The sequence below is a fragment of the Hemicordylus capensis genome, chromosome 13, assembly GCF_027244095.1.
Source record: "Hemicordylus capensis ecotype Gifberg chromosome 13, rHemCap1.1.pri, whole genome shotgun sequence".
NCBI lineage: Eukaryota > Metazoa > Chordata > Lepidosauria > Squamata > Cordylidae > Hemicordylus > Hemicordylus capensis.
The window spans coordinates 2,431,100-2,448,201 of NC_069669.1; the positions used below are offsets into that span (position 1 = coordinate 2,431,100).

General features: G+C 46.9%; 1 protein-coding gene across 1 annotated transcript; it reads right to left on the reverse strand.

The window, feature by feature from the left end:
• Positions 1-298: 298 nt before the first annotated feature.
• On the reverse strand, positions 299-15,863 carry FLCN (folliculin). Its single transcript, XM_053277128.1, has 12 exons — positions 15,509-15,863; positions 13,591-13,861; positions 13,074-13,220; positions 12,035-12,256; positions 10,384-10,544; positions 9,655-9,746; positions 8,718-8,911; positions 7,384-7,497; positions 6,711-6,834; positions 5,280-5,411; positions 3,595-3,700; positions 299-2,245 (listed from the first exon to the last, which is right to left on the reverse strand). Exons 2-12 carry the CDS (start codon positions 13,837-13,839, stop codon positions 2,044-2,046), a joined length of 1,743 nt encoding a protein of 580 aa, XP_053133103.1. The 5' UTR covers positions 13,840-13,861; positions 15,509-15,863; the 3' UTR covers positions 299-2,043.
• Positions 15,864-17,102: the final 1,239 nt, after the last annotated feature.

A 17,102-nucleotide genomic window follows, 5' to 3' on the forward strand; every position in this document is an offset into this window, starting at 1 on the left:
TCAATAAGCAGGGGCGACGCTAGGGATTACTAGCGTCGCCCTCTCACCCCCTGGCTGGCACGCACTCCTCCCTCCCGCCCTTGCACATGTTGCCCCCTCTGGGCCTGCCATTGGTCATGGCTGCAGTGGGGGTGGAGCTTGCCACATCCCCACACAGCCCCTTTACAGGAATTAATTATATAGATAGATTACTTGGAGACTTCCCAGAACACAACAAAAATCCAGCAACTAGTGCTTTCACTCTTATCTGCAAACTTTGTCTGAAGTCTTATATGCACAAACCACAGAGCTCAGCAGCATTAATTAAAAATTTATTTGTATTTTATGTGCTACAGTTCAAGCATACCTTGTACAATCAATATCAACAAAAACTTCAACATGAGCCCCCGTACAATCAATATCAACAAAAACTTCAACATGAGCCCCCTAAAACCTATTATTTCTCTTAGGGAAATCTTCCTGCACTGTAGACAAATACAGATATATTAAAAACTCTAACCACACATACAAGGATAAAAACGTTAATAAATTACCACAAAGCAGGAAATTAATAACTCCAGCTCAACATCTTTTTAAAAATTCCCATTTGTATCTTCCAATTTAAAATCTTAGCCCCCCACCCACCCCCTGCATGACAAGCAAGAGCATTTGTACAGTTCATCCTTAGTTAAATAATTAGAAAATGTACAGAACAAGTGGAACTTACCAGGCACCAGAAGAAAAATAAGCATTTGCACAGGTTCTAGAACAGGTTTCAAAAGGAAACTATCATTATTGCAAATTTCCATTGCCCCAGAAATGTTTCCTTAACGTGTTAATACCAAGATTTCCACATGCAAATGTCACAGCAGCAGCACACCCTGCTGAAAACCTCTTAAGTGAAACTTGTGAAGTGAAAGATTCTAAAACAAACACAGCCCTCAGCTGTAGCACACAATCTAAGGGCAGAATCCAGCCAATGTTAAAACACTAAAAGTCCCATTCATTTCAGGGGGAGAGTAAAGCATCTGTTTAAAATTCTCTTCCACTGAATGAACAAACAAAGACGCTGGTTGAGTTATGCCTCAACGCACATTACATCTGTATAAATAGGCTCTTAAACACAGAAGCAATTTAGAAGCAAGACCTAGCCATGAGATCAATACTTGATATAAGATGTAAATACATTTTTAAACCCTGTTTTGCTTCCTTTCTGTTTGCCCCTGACAAAAAGATCTGCATTTTAAAGAGGCTGAAAACTTTTTTTTTTTTAAATGAGAAGCCCAATAGATATTAGAAAGCAAATCAGAGCATAACTACACAGCCCAATCAAAGAATACTGGCCTGTACAGTATTAAGTATTGGCTCTCTCCCATACAAATAAACATGATTAGTTTCAATATAAACAACATCTCCCCAGTTCTGCTTTTAGCAGCATAGATTCTGTAGGAAGTCTAATACCCCAAACATGGCATTTCATAAATAATGTTAACCTGTCGCTAGACTAACTTAGGGAGAAATTCATAGGACGCCTTCAGTCTGTGATTGACAGGCTCCCCCTTAACATGGGAATATCAAGAGCACACACCAGTGTTGAACTTTGAAGAGGACCTCCAGTCATCTGGTGATAAACATTCCATTCCTCCATGGTAGTGGTAGAAGAAAAGGAACCAGAAGCCTCAATGCGCCTTCAGGTTTCACTAAAGAGCACACTGTAAAAAAGTAGATAGTGTCCCCACTTCAAGGGCACAAATGTACACTTCTAGATAGTCTTTTCTTGCCAATGAAAGAGATGCCCATCGAGAGAGGGACTGGAGCTCCCAACCAAGAGCAGGTCAACATAATGGTGGACAAAATCTAGCCTCTCATATACACAGTAGTGAGTTTTAGCTTATGAACGGCACCCCACACCCAACAGGATTCCATTTCCCCTGGCACTTGGTCGTAGAAACTCATCAGTTTTTAGGGTGCTCCTCAGTTGCAAGGGTGCCGATGTTCGCCACAGAGCATGATCTGGAAAGGCACTTGCAAGTGACTTCCCAAATACAAGTGAGGAACTCCAGACTAGTTTCGAGACTCTGAAGAGGTCGGGCTGCGGACAGTTGACATCAGGTGCGACTTGTACGTCTTGCTCAGCCCAGTCATCCAGAACTTAAGGAGCTTCACGTTATCTTCTTCGGCAGCTCCCAAGATGCTCAGCAGCTTCTGGGTGTCTTCTTTGGGCCTGCTGTCCACTTTGGTAAACTTAAAGAGGACCTTCACTTTACTGCAGAAAGGCAAAAAAGGAAAAAATAGAAGTCCACAGACAAAAACACGCCTATAAAGGGTATCATAATACCTTGCCTGGGGGAGAAATGTGGATTTCTCTGGCGTACCCAATGAGCAATAAACAGAGCACTAAGAACATTGTCTTCATAGACTGGCAGCAGCTCCTCCATCTGAAGAAGTTCTTAGGATCCTTGAGCCTCATATTTTAATATTATCTGCCACCCCTACATTATTTAGGAGAGCTGGTCTTGTGGCAACAAGAATGAATTGTCCCCTTTGTTAAGCAGGGTCCACCCTGGTTTGCATTTGAATGGGAGACTAAATGTGTGAGCACTGCACAATATTCCCCTTAGGAGATGGGTCCACTCTGGGAAGAGCACCTGCATGCATGCATGCATGCAAAAGGTTCCAGATTCCCTCCCTGGCATCATCTCCAGGATAGGACTGAGAGAGACTCCTGCCTGCAACTTTGGAGATGCCGCTGCCAGTCTGTGTAGACAATACTGAGCTAGATAGACCAAGGGTCTGGCTCAGTAACTGGCTGCTTCCCATGTTCCTGTTTCAAGATCTGTCTTGGAAGAGGTGTTTTATATTATTTATTTATACATACATACATACACCCCTCTAATGCACTACTGCTCGGCGCGGCTCATTACAATAAGATAGATACGAGATACAATAAAAGTGCTAAAATTAACTAAATTAAACCAAAACGTCAGATTAAAAACCACAATCATTATTAGGTTCAAATTAAAGATTATTTTAAAAAGCTAAAACCTGAAAATTATGAAAAGCTAAAGAACCTATCAGATATAACAAAACAAAAAAGAAGCATTAAAAAGCTTCCTTTAAAAGATGTGTTTTAAGATTTAAAAAAAACACACTGAGGGAGGGAGCATGGCGAAGTTCTTCAGCGAGGGTATTCCAAAGCCAAGGGGACACAACCAAAAAGCCCCTGTCTCTAGTCCTCGCCAACTGGATCTCTGTTAGTGGCAAAGCCATGAGCAGGGCCTGAGATGATGTGCGGAGGGCCCTGACAGATTCATATAGGCCAGGGATTCTCAACCTTGGGTCCCCAGATGTTATTGGACATCAGCTCCCATAATCCCCAGCCTCAATGGCCTTTGGTTGGGAATGATGGGAGTTGAGAACCGCAAGGTTGAGAACCGCAAAGGCAGTTCAACAGGCATCCCGGCCTCAAGCCGTGTAGGGCTTTAAAGGTCAAGACCAGCACCCTGAATCTAGCCCGGAAGTGGACCGGTAGCCAATGAAGCTGACGCAGGATGGGTGTAATACCCGTGAAGCGACTCGCACCCACGAGCAATATGGCTGAAGGAAGCTGCTTACTTCATCCACTCCTCCTTAAGGCAAACAAGGCACTGGTCCACCACATCCACCGAGAGGTTCTGGTTCATCAGCGCAGCCTCAATCTTGTTCAAGATGGTGGGGCCAACTGTATCCAGAAAGAGAAAGTTTAGGAAGGCTACAATGCTTCGCTGTTTCTAACTTTAGTGCTTGAAGAGGCAGTAATATCATGCTTTAAACATAAACCTAAGGCAGGAGTCCTCAAACGTGGACCCCCCAGTTGTGGATGGGTTACAACTCCCAGTATGCCACTGTGGCGGAGGATGGTGGGAGCTGTCGATTCAGACTCAAACTTTATTATTTATCATTATCATTAATAATAATTCGATTTCTATACCGCCCTTCCAAAAATGGCTCAGGGCGGTTTACACAGGGAAATAACAAACAAGTAAGATGGAACCCTGTCCCCCAAAGGGTTCACAATCTAAAAAGAAACATAAGATAGACACCAGCAACAGTCTCTGGAGGTACTGTGCTGGGGGTGGATAGGGCCAGTTACTCCCCTCACCCCTAAATAAAGAGAATCACCACATTAAAAGGTGCCTTTTTGCCAAGAGAGCCAGCATGGTGTAGTGGTTAGAGTGCTGGACTAGGACCGGAGAGACCTGAGTTTGAATCCCCATTCAGCCATGAGACTTGCTGGGTGACTCTGGGCCAGTCAGGCTCAGGGTAGTTTACAATTAAAAGACAAAAATCATTAAAAACAATTAGGTCAGAAATACAAATATAAACACCAATTTAAAAACATCTTAGAAAACAATTAAACTATCAAAACAATTAAAACCCTGAAAGGCCAGGCTAACATTAAAACAATTAAAAACCCTGAAAGGCCAGGCCAAACAGATAGGTTTTAGGGACTCTCCTGGAAGACAACAATGATCTCAAATTACGGATTTCTGCCGGGAGTGCATTCCACAGCCCAGGAGCAGCTACAGAGAAGGCCTGCCTCTGAGTCGCCACCAAACGAACGGTGGTAACTGGAGATGGACCTCCCCAGATGATCTTAACGTGTGGTGGGGATCATGTAAAAGGATAATGGAGGTGATCACGATGTGCCTCCCACAAAATTAGTTATTTCTCTGCTTCAGCATGGGGATGTGTTAGGGATGTGCACAGAACCGGGCGGTGGGGGCCCGAAGGCGGGGGGAGGATGCTGCTTTAAGTGCAGGGGAGAGTGAACTTACCCCTCCCGTCGCTCTTCCCCTGCCGGTGCTCCTTTTTCAATAAGTCCATGGGGCGGCAGCGTACCTCCCTGCCGCCCCGTTTACTGGATATACCCGGAAGTACTGGGTGTGCCCATGCGTGCCAACGCTGGGATGTGTGCTCGTCACACTAGCTGCGTGTCCGTGCACAACATGCATGCCCTGCGATACCTCTGGGTATATCTGGTAAATAGGGGCAAACAGGGCAGTACACTGCCACCCCATGGACTTACTGAAAAAGGAGTAAGCTGGCAGGGGAAGAGCGGCAGGAGAGGTAAGGTCACCCTCCCCAATGCTTGAAGTGGCAACCCCGCCCATTCGAACCAGCTGAACCACCTGCTGTTCGAACCGGTTCAGAGGCCCATAAAGGGCCTCCAAACTGGTTCCATGCACATCCCTAGGATGCGTTCTTTGGCAGTAATCTGACAACAAAGATCTCCACTAAGACAAAAGCACGCCACTGACCTCTGTCTGCTGCCACAGGACTCCCACTAGTGACCACAAATTCATATTTGCCAAGAGGTTGATCATCATCAAACAAGACGGGATAGAGGCTGGACCGGGTGGCAGAGCGGACTTCCACAAGGACAGTGAATTCTGAAACGAGAGGAAGGCCATCCATATCATTACTCCATCTTTTTGCTGAGAGCAACTCACACAATTTGAGACCAGGCCCCATCACATGATATGGAAGATAAAAGTATCCAAGGAAGATCAGCTTGGTTCCAGGGGTGCATTTGAAGAGCCCCCCCCCCGCCTTTTACTGACTCTTCACCCCTCAAAAAAATTTAAATGAGTCACTCCTCATGTTTTCTCTCTGTTGCCACACACACGCACTCTTTACCAAACTTCCCTTAATTCCTCATAATCAAAATTACTCATAATCAGTAAAGACACACACACACACACACACACACACACACACACACACTCTTTATCAAACTTCCCTTGCCAAACCAAATAACTCATAATTCCCCTCCAAATTTGTCCTTCATTAAGTGAGGAGTTGCTCCTCAACCTCTGTGTCTGCCTGACCTCCCCTGCCTCTCCCCCACCCCCAAGATTGGGTTCTTCCCCTCCCACTAGCACACCATTTCTCTAGAGCTTTTAGAGACTGCTAGCAGTAGCAAAGCATGCATCAGTAAAGAGTACAGTGTGCCGTCAAGTCAATTTCAACTCCTGGTGCCCACAGAGCCCTGTGGTTTCCTTTTGGTAGAATACAGGAGGGGTTGAACATTTCCTCCTCCCGCGCAGTATGAGATAAGACTTTTCAGCATCTTCCTATATCGCTGCTGCCCAATATAGTACCAGCAGGGATTCGAACCGGCAATCTTCTGCTTGTTAGTCAAACATTTCCATCAGTATCCACACCCTTATCCCACTCCAATGTGCAAAATGGCATACATTTACTCTTGCTTCAGAGGAATCAAACACAGAGCAGATATTAGAAAAACCACAGGATTCCTGCCCAAATCAGACCCCTGCTAACTGAGCAAAGACCTTTTAAAGTGGTGGTTCTCATGTATTTAGCAGGCAGGAGAGCAACTGGCCCTATCCAACCCCAGCACAGCATCCCTCCAGTGGCTGGAGGGATGCATCTGCCTTATGTTTCTTTTTAGATTAAGAGCCCTTTGAGGACAGGGAGCCATCGTACTTATGTATTATTTATTTTTCTATATAAACTGCTTTAAGAACTTTGGCTGAAGAGCGGTAAATAAATATTCATAGAAGTAACAGCAGCATCAACTCCCCGGTCACAACTCTGATTCAACAAAACACACCAGAAGCAAGGGCAACTGACAGAGAGGGGGATGTCACTGGAATTTCACTCAGAAAGGCAACTGTTATCAATGGTTTCAGTACAGTGGAAGGAAGGAGAGAGAAGGCGGCTCTTACCTGAAGACAGGATGTGGGCTGGGATGTGCACGTGGGGGCTGAGGCCCAGGAAGTTACATCGATAAGCCTCCTCGTACTTGTCACTGTAGGGGATGATCCGGACACAGCCAATGGGCAGCATGGTCTGTCAAAGGAAATACAAGAAGTGAGAAGCCAGGTATACAGCCAGGTTTCACTCTCATTGGCAGGAAGGAAGAGGCAATACTGCCTGAGGTCAAGAAGCAAGCTTTGGGGGGGGGGGGCTACCTATCAGAGAACTGGTCTTGTGGTAGCAAGCATGACCTGCCCCCTTAGCTAAGCAGGGTCCACCCTGGTTGCATACAAAAGGGAGACTAGAAGTGTGAGCACTGTAAGATATTCCCCTCAGGGGATGGAGCCGCTCTGGGAAGAGCAGAAGGTTCCAAGTTCCCTCCCTGGCAGCATCTCCAAGATAGGGCTGAGAGAGCCTCCTGCCTGCAACTTTGGAGAATTCCCAACCAAAGGTCACTGGGGCTGGGGATTATGGGAGTTGAAGTCCAAAAACATCTGGGGACCCAACGTTGAGAATCCCTGGTGTGGAGCTAGATGGAGCAATTGTCTGACTCGGTATATGGCAGCTTCCTATGTCCCTATTACTTTATAGGTAGCGCCAAGAGCAAATTACGTTATGGATACGAGAGGGAGATGTTCCTACCCGTAAGACATCAAAAGCAGACTGGACAAGGTCTCGGTCACACGCTTTCCAGATGACCTGATTTCCCATCAGCACGTGCCACGCCAACATGCGGAAAGACGACGGCCCCAAGATCTGAAAAACAAAACATATACTAAGAACAGTGCGGCTGGATCAGGCCCAAGGCACATCTAGCTCAGCATCCTGTTTCCCACAGTGGCCCACCAGATGTCTCTGAGAAGCCCACTGGCAAGAGGTGAGGACGTGTCCTCTCTCCTGCTGTCGCTCCCCTGCAACTGGTATTCAGAGGCATCTTGCCTCCGAGGCTGGAGGTAGTCACTGATTGGCTGCTACAAACTAATAGCCATTGATTCTCCTGTTCGCCATGAATTTGTCCAAGCCCATTTTAAAGGCATCCAAGCTAGTGGCCATCACCACATACCGTGGCAGAGGATTCCACGGCTTAATTATGCACTGTGTGAAAAAAGCACTTCCTTTTGTTGGTCCTAAATTTTGTGGCAATCAATCAGTTTCATGGGATGGCCCCTGGTTCTAGTGTTATGTGAGGGAGAAAAATGTATCCACTCTCTCCACACTATGCATAATTTTGTAGACCTCTACCATGTCTCCCCATAGACACCTCTTTTCTAAACTATAGAGCCCCAGATGCTGTAGCCTTGCCTCATAAGGAAGGTGCTTCAGGTCCCTCATCTTGGTTGCCCTCTTCTGCACTTTTTCCAGTACTACAATGTCCTCCTTGAGATACAGTGACCAGAACTGTATGCAATACTCCAAATGTGGCCACACCATTGATTTGTATAAGAGCATTATGATATTAGCAGTTTTATTTTCAATCGACTTCCTAATTATCCCTACTATGGGATTTGCCTTTTTCACAGCAGCCGCGCATTTTTGCCCCAATATGCATCACTTTACACTTGCTTACATTGAACCGCATTTGCCAAGTCAGCTTAGAACATCCTCTCTCGTCACCTCATTTTTGCTGCATTCTCTAGCCCAGAGACCCCAACCTGTGGCCCTCCAGATGTTGCAGAACAATAAACTGTGGTTGTGGATGATGGGAGTAGCAATTCAGGAACACCTGGAGAACCACAGGTGGGGGACCTCTGGACTAGCCAATTCTAATCCACTGACCTTCATACGGTGGCCTTTCAGTTATGCTGCTGGCAGTCTGGAAACTCTTGGCCCTTGACTTCAGGCAGGTCTACACGGGAGTTTGCTGTGTTAGCATGAGGCAGTGTTCATAAAACAGGCCATCACTCCTGCTTTGGGGGCCACAAACACACAGTTCTACTAGGTTAAACAGAGCCCAGGTGAGCGGGGCCTGTTGATACCTGTCTCAGGTGCCGGAGGGACCGGAAGACAGATTGACTTCGGGATGCTACATTCCAGCTACCACAGTCCGACAGAAGAGTTGAGTCTGTTGGGCTCTTGGTTAGCTCACCGCCTTCTCGGCCATCTGCCTGGCTTGGAGGTTTGTCCTCTTCTTCCTCTGAATTATCCCAGCTTTCCGATTCTTCCTCAAGATCTCAAAAGACGAACACACAGGGGAGGAAAGCCCTTAATTAAGTAGATCCTAGTTCCTTAGAGCACAAAACAACTAAATAAAACAGCTCATCCTTAGCTCTTGGAACACATCTTTCATGAAACAGAAAGCAGCAGGCTGATGTTAAGTACTGATGCTCAGGTGGGGTTGCACAATTTCAACCCTCCAGCTGCTGCTGGACTACAACTCCCATCATCCTCAGCCACAGTGGCCAATATGATGATGGGAGTTGTAGGCTATTGTTGACCTACAACTCCCAGTTGCAATGGGAGTTTATCCATTGTTTTGCTTTATTTAAAGTATATATACCCTGTCACTCCAGCCTACTGTGGAGGGCCCAACATCTGCAGAAGGCTGCAGTCCAAGACCCTTGCTCTAACCACTGCACGACAGCGGCCTAGCAGATAAAATCCAAAGCTACACCGTTCAGGGAGCAGCGAGCACTGGAAAGGCAGTTGTTAAACAGCTTTGATCATTGCAGGGTGGTAGAAAAAAACTTAGAATAAAGAATAAAACCAATGAATTAACACAGAATAGTTTAAAACAAGGATTCTCAATGTTGGGTCCCCAGATGTTATTGGACTTCAACTCCCATAATCCCCAACCAAAGGCCACTGGATCTGGGGATTATGGGATTTGAAGTCCAATAACATCTGGGGACCCAATGATGAGAATCCATGGTTTAAAACACACACACACACACACACACACACACACACACTTACCTGCCAGTTTTTCCATCTGAACCAGAGTGTCCTCAGTGGGGGCTCCTTCCAGCAGTTTCTCCGTGAGTCGGCTACCACAGGCCTTCAGGAGCCTGAGAAGGTTAAAGTCATTATTAATATTTATATACTGCCAACCAAAAATTTAAAGAAGGGTGGCGGGAAAGAATCCCAGATATGAGAAGAACCATCATGTCTTAAATCCCACTTAAAGAAGTGTAACATTCCCAAGTTCTCCTCCTCAAGGGAATGAATGGGGAACATATTAAACACCTCTCATAAATAAATAAATAAAATACATATGAATTAGAATAAATTAAAATAATAAAGCACTCCCTTCAGTACCCCAAAAAGGCATCCATACTGAGATTTTGGCAAAACCTCACTATAGTCTTGCTATAAACAGAGCCGCCATGTTCAGAAGCAGTATATCTCAGAATATCAATTGCTAGCGAGCAGCTGCAGGTGAAAAAAACCTCCTGCTGCCTTCAGGCCTGCTTTATGAACTTCCTGCCGGGACATCTGGCTGGCAAGTCCGGGGCACAAGATGTTAGAGAAGACAGACCTTTGGTCTGAATCCGGAGAGCTCTTTTGATGAATTTAATTCAGTTAATTGAGTAACAAACCACTGATAATTCAGTGGTTAGCAGCGATAACCACCTCTAAACAATTCCCAACCTTCTAAACAATTCAAGTATTTGACACAGACCCAGACCCTAAAGCACACTCTACCATGCAAAGGAAGTATGCAGGCAGGCCCACAAGTTCTCATCATTGGTTAGAGAGGTTAAAGAACGCGCTGCGTTTCCATTCCTCTGGTGCAGAAAAGGTGTAAACGCCGTATTCATGCGCTGGGCACGCTGTGGACAGCCATACTGCTCTGCTTCGAAAACCTGTAATGCAAAGAAGCCATCATTTCCTTAAAGCATAGCAACTCAGATCTGGCCAGGCTTGGGTCAATCTTATAACTCAAAAGAAAGCATTTGCCTCTTGTACAATAGGTCTCCAGCCACCTAATGGTGCAGCAGGGAAATGACTTGATCATCAAGCCAGAGGTTGCCGGTTCAAATCCCCGCTGGTATGTTTCCCAGACGATGGGAAATACCTATATTGGGCAGCAGCAATATAGGAAGATGCTGAAAGGCATCATCTCATGCTGCGCGGGAGGAGGCAATGGTCAACCCCTCCTGTATTCTATCAAAGACAACCACCGGGCTCTGTGGTCACCAGGAGTCAACACCGACTCAACAGCACACTTTACCTTTACAATAGGTCTCCAGAGATGCAACAGGCACCCATGGCCCCTGGCATTTAAAAAACTAGGTCTGGCCACTGGATTCCAGGTTGCTGAATGGCAGCTCTAAACACGTGCAAAGTGCTTTCCCCCCACCTCCACCAGCTAACTGCAGCCAGCAGCTCCTCACTGGAGAACAGGCTTGCAAGCTGGAATCTTACATCGCAAGATGAGATCTGGATCCAGCACCTCTGGAGAGGCCCTGGCTGGAAGGAAGGCAAGAGCAGGAGGAAAGGAGAACCTGACACTCATAGGAACATAGGAAACTGCCATATGCTGAGTCAGACCATTGGTCTATCTAGCTCAGTATTGTCTTCACAGACTGGCAGCAGCTTCTCCAAGGCTGCAGGCAGAAATCTCTCTCAGCCCTTTCTTGGAGATGCTGCCAGGGAAGGAACTTGGAACCTAGATGCTCTTCCCAGAGCGGCTCCATCCCCTGAGGAGAACAACAACAGGAAAGAGCTGGTCTGGTGGTAAAGTAAAGTGTGCTAAGGGTCTGACTCGGTAGAAGGCAGCTTCCTGTGTTCCTGTGTCCATCTAGCTCAGTATTGTCTACACGAAGTAGCAGTGGCTTCTCCCAGGTCAAAGGCAGCAGTCTCTCTCTCGGCCCTATCTGGAGATGCCAGGAAAGGAACTTTGAAATGTTCTGACAGCATGCAGGTTGTGGAACGCGCTCCTCGTGGATCAAAGAGGATTGTCTTCCTTGGAGGCCTCAAGGAGAGCCTTAAGGAACCATCTATTTATCCTGGCATTTAAGGATATCAATTTTTAATGTTATCTAGTTTTAATTGTTAATTAATTAATTAATTAATTAATCTGCTTTTAATTGTTTTTATTTTTTTATTTTTATAGTTCTGTATTTTTTATTTTAGTGTAAACTGCCCTGAGCCCCTTTAGGAAGGGGCTCATATAAATCAAATCCAAAAAAATCAATCAATCAACACCTGGAGATGATGCCAGGGACCTTCAGCATGCAACTCTCTGCCACTGAGCTAGGGCCCAACACCGTCGCTCCTCAGCTTCTCTCGCTAATGCAAAGCTCCCTCGGCTGCCTCTTTGCCCCCCGCAACCCCCCCCACACACACACACCTTCAGCGCTTTCCCCTGCAGCTCGTCGATAATCCCTCGGATCTTCCCCAGGAGGAACGGCCAGGAGTTGATGAGGTAGATGCGGTCCATCATGATGGTGATGATGCTGTACCAGCGCTGGAAGCCGCGCGCCAGGCTGTCCTTGATGAAGAAGGTGTGGCTGAAGACAAAGCCGTGCTGCTCGTCACCAAAGAAGATGGGGCCTTCGCGTCCCGGACAAACCTTGCAGGGCGGGCAAGAGAACAAACGAGAGCATGAGGAGAGCTGGTCTTGTGGAGGCAAGCATGACTTGTCCCCAAAGCTAAGCAGGGTCTGCCCTGGTTGCATTTGAATGGGAGACGACATGTGAGCATTGTAAGATATTTCCCTCAGGGGATGGAGCTCGTCTGGGAAGAGCAGGAGGTTCCCAGTTCCCTCCCTGGCAGCATCTCCAAGATAGGGCTGAGAGAGATTCCTGCCTGCAACCTTGGAGAATCAAGTTGCTCTCCCCCTGCTCAATAAAGAGGATCACCACGCCCAAGGCCTACCTAGGACTTGAAAGGTCCAGCATCCTGTTTCACACAGTGGCCCACCAGATGCCTCTGAGAAGCCCACAGGAGGGATGTGCATGGAACTGGGGGGTAAGTTTAAGGACTGGGGATGGTGCACGTTCTCACTCTCTCTCTCTCTCTCTCTCTCTCTCACACACACACACACCCACCCCGTGTTTCCCCCGCTGGCTCTGTTCTCAAAAATGGTCCCACCTGGGCGGCATCATACCTCCTTGACGCCTCAGTACCTCGCGGACTGGGAGTGGCCAGAAGTGGTCTTTTGAGAACAGCGCTGGTGAGGGAAGCACGGTGGCAGGAGGTAAGAGCACCCTCCCCAGTCCTTAAAGTAATCCCGCCCCCCCCTTCGAACCGGCCGAACCGCCGGTCTTTCGAACCGGTTCCATGCATGTCCCTAGCCACGGGCAGGGGGTGAGGGCTTGCCCACATGCACGCACGGACACACACACGACTGTGTTGCCTACAAGGAAATATCTCGGTGGGTAGCTTACCTCACAGCTGAGGCTACGGACACAGGCCTGGCGCACGATGCTGAAGAGCTGGGGATGGTTTGGGTGCTGATGGCTGACGTACTTGATTGAAGTCTCTTTGTCGTGGCTGACGTAGCCCGGGTGTCCTGCGGGAAGAGAGCGGCACCCCTAGAAGTGGAACGAGAAGCAATTACTGGAGGGATGCCAAAGAGAAAGCAACTTCTCCTGGCTTTCCAGATCCGGGTGCCTAATTTGCATATTATGTAAATTGGCTTGCAAATAATTTCTGAGCAGAGTAGTGACTGCACATTTTGCTCCATAACTCCGCGTCTACAAAGGCTGGAGCTTAGCTTTTTCTTTTTCTTTTAATTGAAATGAAAGCTGAAATCCAGGCGAATCCTGGGTGGGCTAAGCCATCTAGGTGAGATGCTCAGAATCCAGGTGAAACCCAGAATTTCGGCGGGAGGGGAGAGAGATGGCAACTCTAATCAGCATCCACAACACTAAGATTATGTTCCAAGTTTAAAGGCATACGTGCCTCACACATATCCGATTTCTTCGGCCCCGGGCTGCTGGAGTCTGCGCTGGCGCCTTCCGCCGGGCTGTGCGAGTGGATCCGGCTGCTCATCTGAATGCCTCCTTCCTCCTCTTCCGCCTGTTCGCTTTGCCCCGGCCTGTCCCCACTTCCTGCACCTTGAGGGAGGGGCGCGTGCAAGACTTCTGTGCAAAAGAGGGTGCGAGGGCCATGCAGCTCGCAGAAGTGGCACAGGACGACGATGGCATTCATCACGACTCACCCGCCGGGCTCCCTGAAAGGAGAGAGAGAAGAGGGTATCCCTCAGGATGCAGGGTTCCTTCCAGAATCTGCCTTGACCTGCTGCTGGCAGACCCTGCTGGGATGAAGGTCAAGAGGCCCATTCACAAGACCAGGCCACTCTCCCAATAAAAGCAGATCTTGCCCTGTGTCCCCCACAACCTTTGTTAGTTGCTTGGTTTACTGTATTTACCCAAATCGAAGACGACTCTGAATTTAATAGAGGTGAAATACATGTATACCCACATTTACTCAAAAGTAGAGTTGCCATGCCCCCCGAAATTCCAGGTTTCCCCCAGATTTTAAGCATCTCACCCAGATTGCTTAGCCCACCCAGATTCTCCCGGATTTCAGCTTTCATTAAAAAAAAATAAAATAAAAGCTAAGCTCTAGTCCTTGGAAAAGCGGAGTTATCGAGTAAAACGTGCAGTCACTGTTCTGCTCAGAAATTAGTTTCCAGCCAATTTACATAATATGCAAATTAGACACCCAGATTTGGAGAGCCAGAATATGGCAACCCTACTCGAAAGGAACAGGACTCTAAATTGAAGATTACCTCCTGATTTCTAATATCAAATAACTTGTCGGGAAGGGAGGGGTTAGTCTTGGATTCAGGTAAATGTCGGCTTTTAACATCTCTCTGTCACTCACTCTTCAAGATCAAACATACCCAGCACAGTAAATAAATAAATAAATTATGTAAATCGTCTGGAAAATAATTTTTGAGAAGAATAGTGACTGCACGTTTTGCTCCATAACTCCATAACAAGGGCTAGAGCTAAGTTGTTTTGTTTTAATGAAAGCTGAAATCCGGGCGAATCTGGGTGGGCTAAGCAATCTGGTTGAGATGCTTAAAATCTGGACAGAAACCAGAAGTTAAGCTAACTGGCCTGTCATTTCCCAGATCCCGCCCAGACCCTTTTTAAAAATTGGAGTTACATTCTCTACTTTCCAGTCATCTGCTACAGAGCCTAATTGTAGGGACAATACAACTGAGCATCATGAGTTTGCCCAGTCGATGTGAGGGCGATCGGAGTCACCCATTATTACAGCTCTGTCTCTGTTTGATGCCTCTCTGATTTGCTTCTCCAAACCCAGGCCACTCTCAGCACTTATTTAAGCTGAATTTATAATTTATGTTTAAGTAGAACCTCCATGTTCAGAGGCAGTATATCACTGAATACGATTTGTCTGAGTAGTGTGGGGGAGAGTAACAATGGCAGTGGGTTATTGCCTGTGGGCTTCCCAGAGATCTCTGGGGCTACATTGGGAAACACAATGTGAGACCAGATGGACTCTTGCAGTGTGATCTAGCAGGGGTCTTCTTATTTCTAACCCATGGTACTGAAATGTTCAGAGGTACTCTCGTTCCAAGGATCAGTTGCTAGGCACAGACAGCAGAGAAGCAGCTGTTACCTCCATGATCTGCCTGCCCTGGGGGCTTCCTGCGGGCACACGGCGGACCACTCTGGGAAGCAGGTTCCTGAACTGCATGGACCCACTTTGGTCTGACCCTGCAAAGCTTTTCATAAGAAAACTTTGACTAACTGACTCACAAGTATTGAAACAAACCTAAAACTAACCCTATCAAGTTACCCCACCCCACCCATATCCTGAGATCAGTATGATAAGAAAATCCTACCTTTGCGCCAAGCTGCTAGTCCCGGTGGAGGCTGGCCACACCACTATAAAGCGAAGAGTATCCCTTGGAGTGACTGGTCCCTTCCTCGCGCATGCGCCCCCTTTCTAGGCGAGGGGTTCTTCAACCCAAGGCGCCTGACACCGACTAAATGAACGATACCACTAACTGCGCTTGAATGGGGGAGAAGACAAACTTGGTCTAGACCCCTTTGCTCGCCCTCACAGAGCATAAAAAGCAGATCAGGGTGAGAAATAGGCATTCACAGAACTAGAGTCAGCTCCCAAGCCTTATTTAATAGCTTCCAGTCCTTCTCCTATTCCTATTTCATAAGCCCTCCGCAGGAATGGCAAATGGTTCAGTCCTGAGCGGCTCCGGCTTAACAAGGAACGGGCAAGTCCATCTCTCAAAAGGGTGGAAGGTCTCTAAAAAGGGACCCGCAGTTCGCTGCACAAGGCGTGTGTAGGTACCACTGAGGACAGAGATCGACGGCAGAAACACTTGTGAGTAGTTTGGCGAAGGGAATGAGATCCAGGGTGATGCCTTCCAGGAATGTTCCCTTTTATGTCCCCGATAGTGTCATGATGGTACAACCCGCCAAGTCTTATGACAGTCATGTGATAGTAACTACACACAACAGAGAGAATCGTAGGGCGTGTTCAAGAGGGGTCGGTGGGCCAATCGGCGGGAAGCTAAGCCTTTTAGTCGCCAAATAGCTAATAAAAAGCAATCCCGGACAATATCCCCATCATTTCCCCCCAATATCGAAACAGACTATGCAGAATTGCCCTGATTGCTAGGAGAGTCATGCTGATTCCTAGGCATTTCTGCCACGCATAAGCCACATCCACACGTTCAACACGCAAATGTACAGTGTGCACAAGTACAGATCTGTACACAGGTAGGAGCTGTTTACATATTATGCTGAACACAGGTACAGCAGTTACACTTCCCATTTGTAGCAAGCATTTGAGGAGCTAGTGTCAAGGGTCACTTTTACAATGGACACAGGTAGGCATTCACACAAACACATGTACAAGTGTACACAGACATCTGTACACATACAATATGTGAATAGGCAACCCAAGTAGAATATTTAAGATGGGAAGCAGGCAGGAACAATAGAAGATCAAAATGCTGTAGTTCTTTTCATAGGACAATTATCAATTAATACTACTGTTAATTACATGGGCCCTTCTCGGGATCAAGGCAGTCCACATCTTAAAATAAATGATTTAAAAATACCACTAGCTATGTACATGGCAGCACTTTACTAAATAAAAACAAGTTTCAGGTCTCTGACCTGAAGAGCTTACAGTCACACAATCTTAGAGTCAGGGTCTTGAAAGTCATCTAGTTCAAGCCCTGCTTAGTGCATGAAATCTAGAACTAGATTTTCCCTAACAGATGGCTGCCCCATGCATAACTTAATGTAGGAAAGAGGAGGGATATGAGATACAGGATTGAACCCTGGGAGGAAATGTGAGTTTATTTCAGCTACAATGCCAGCTTAAAAATGAACTCCACAGCATCATCTAGTAGTTGGTATAAGCAGAGAAGAGTACTTAAGTAGTCTTTCTGCTTGAAGGGGAAATAT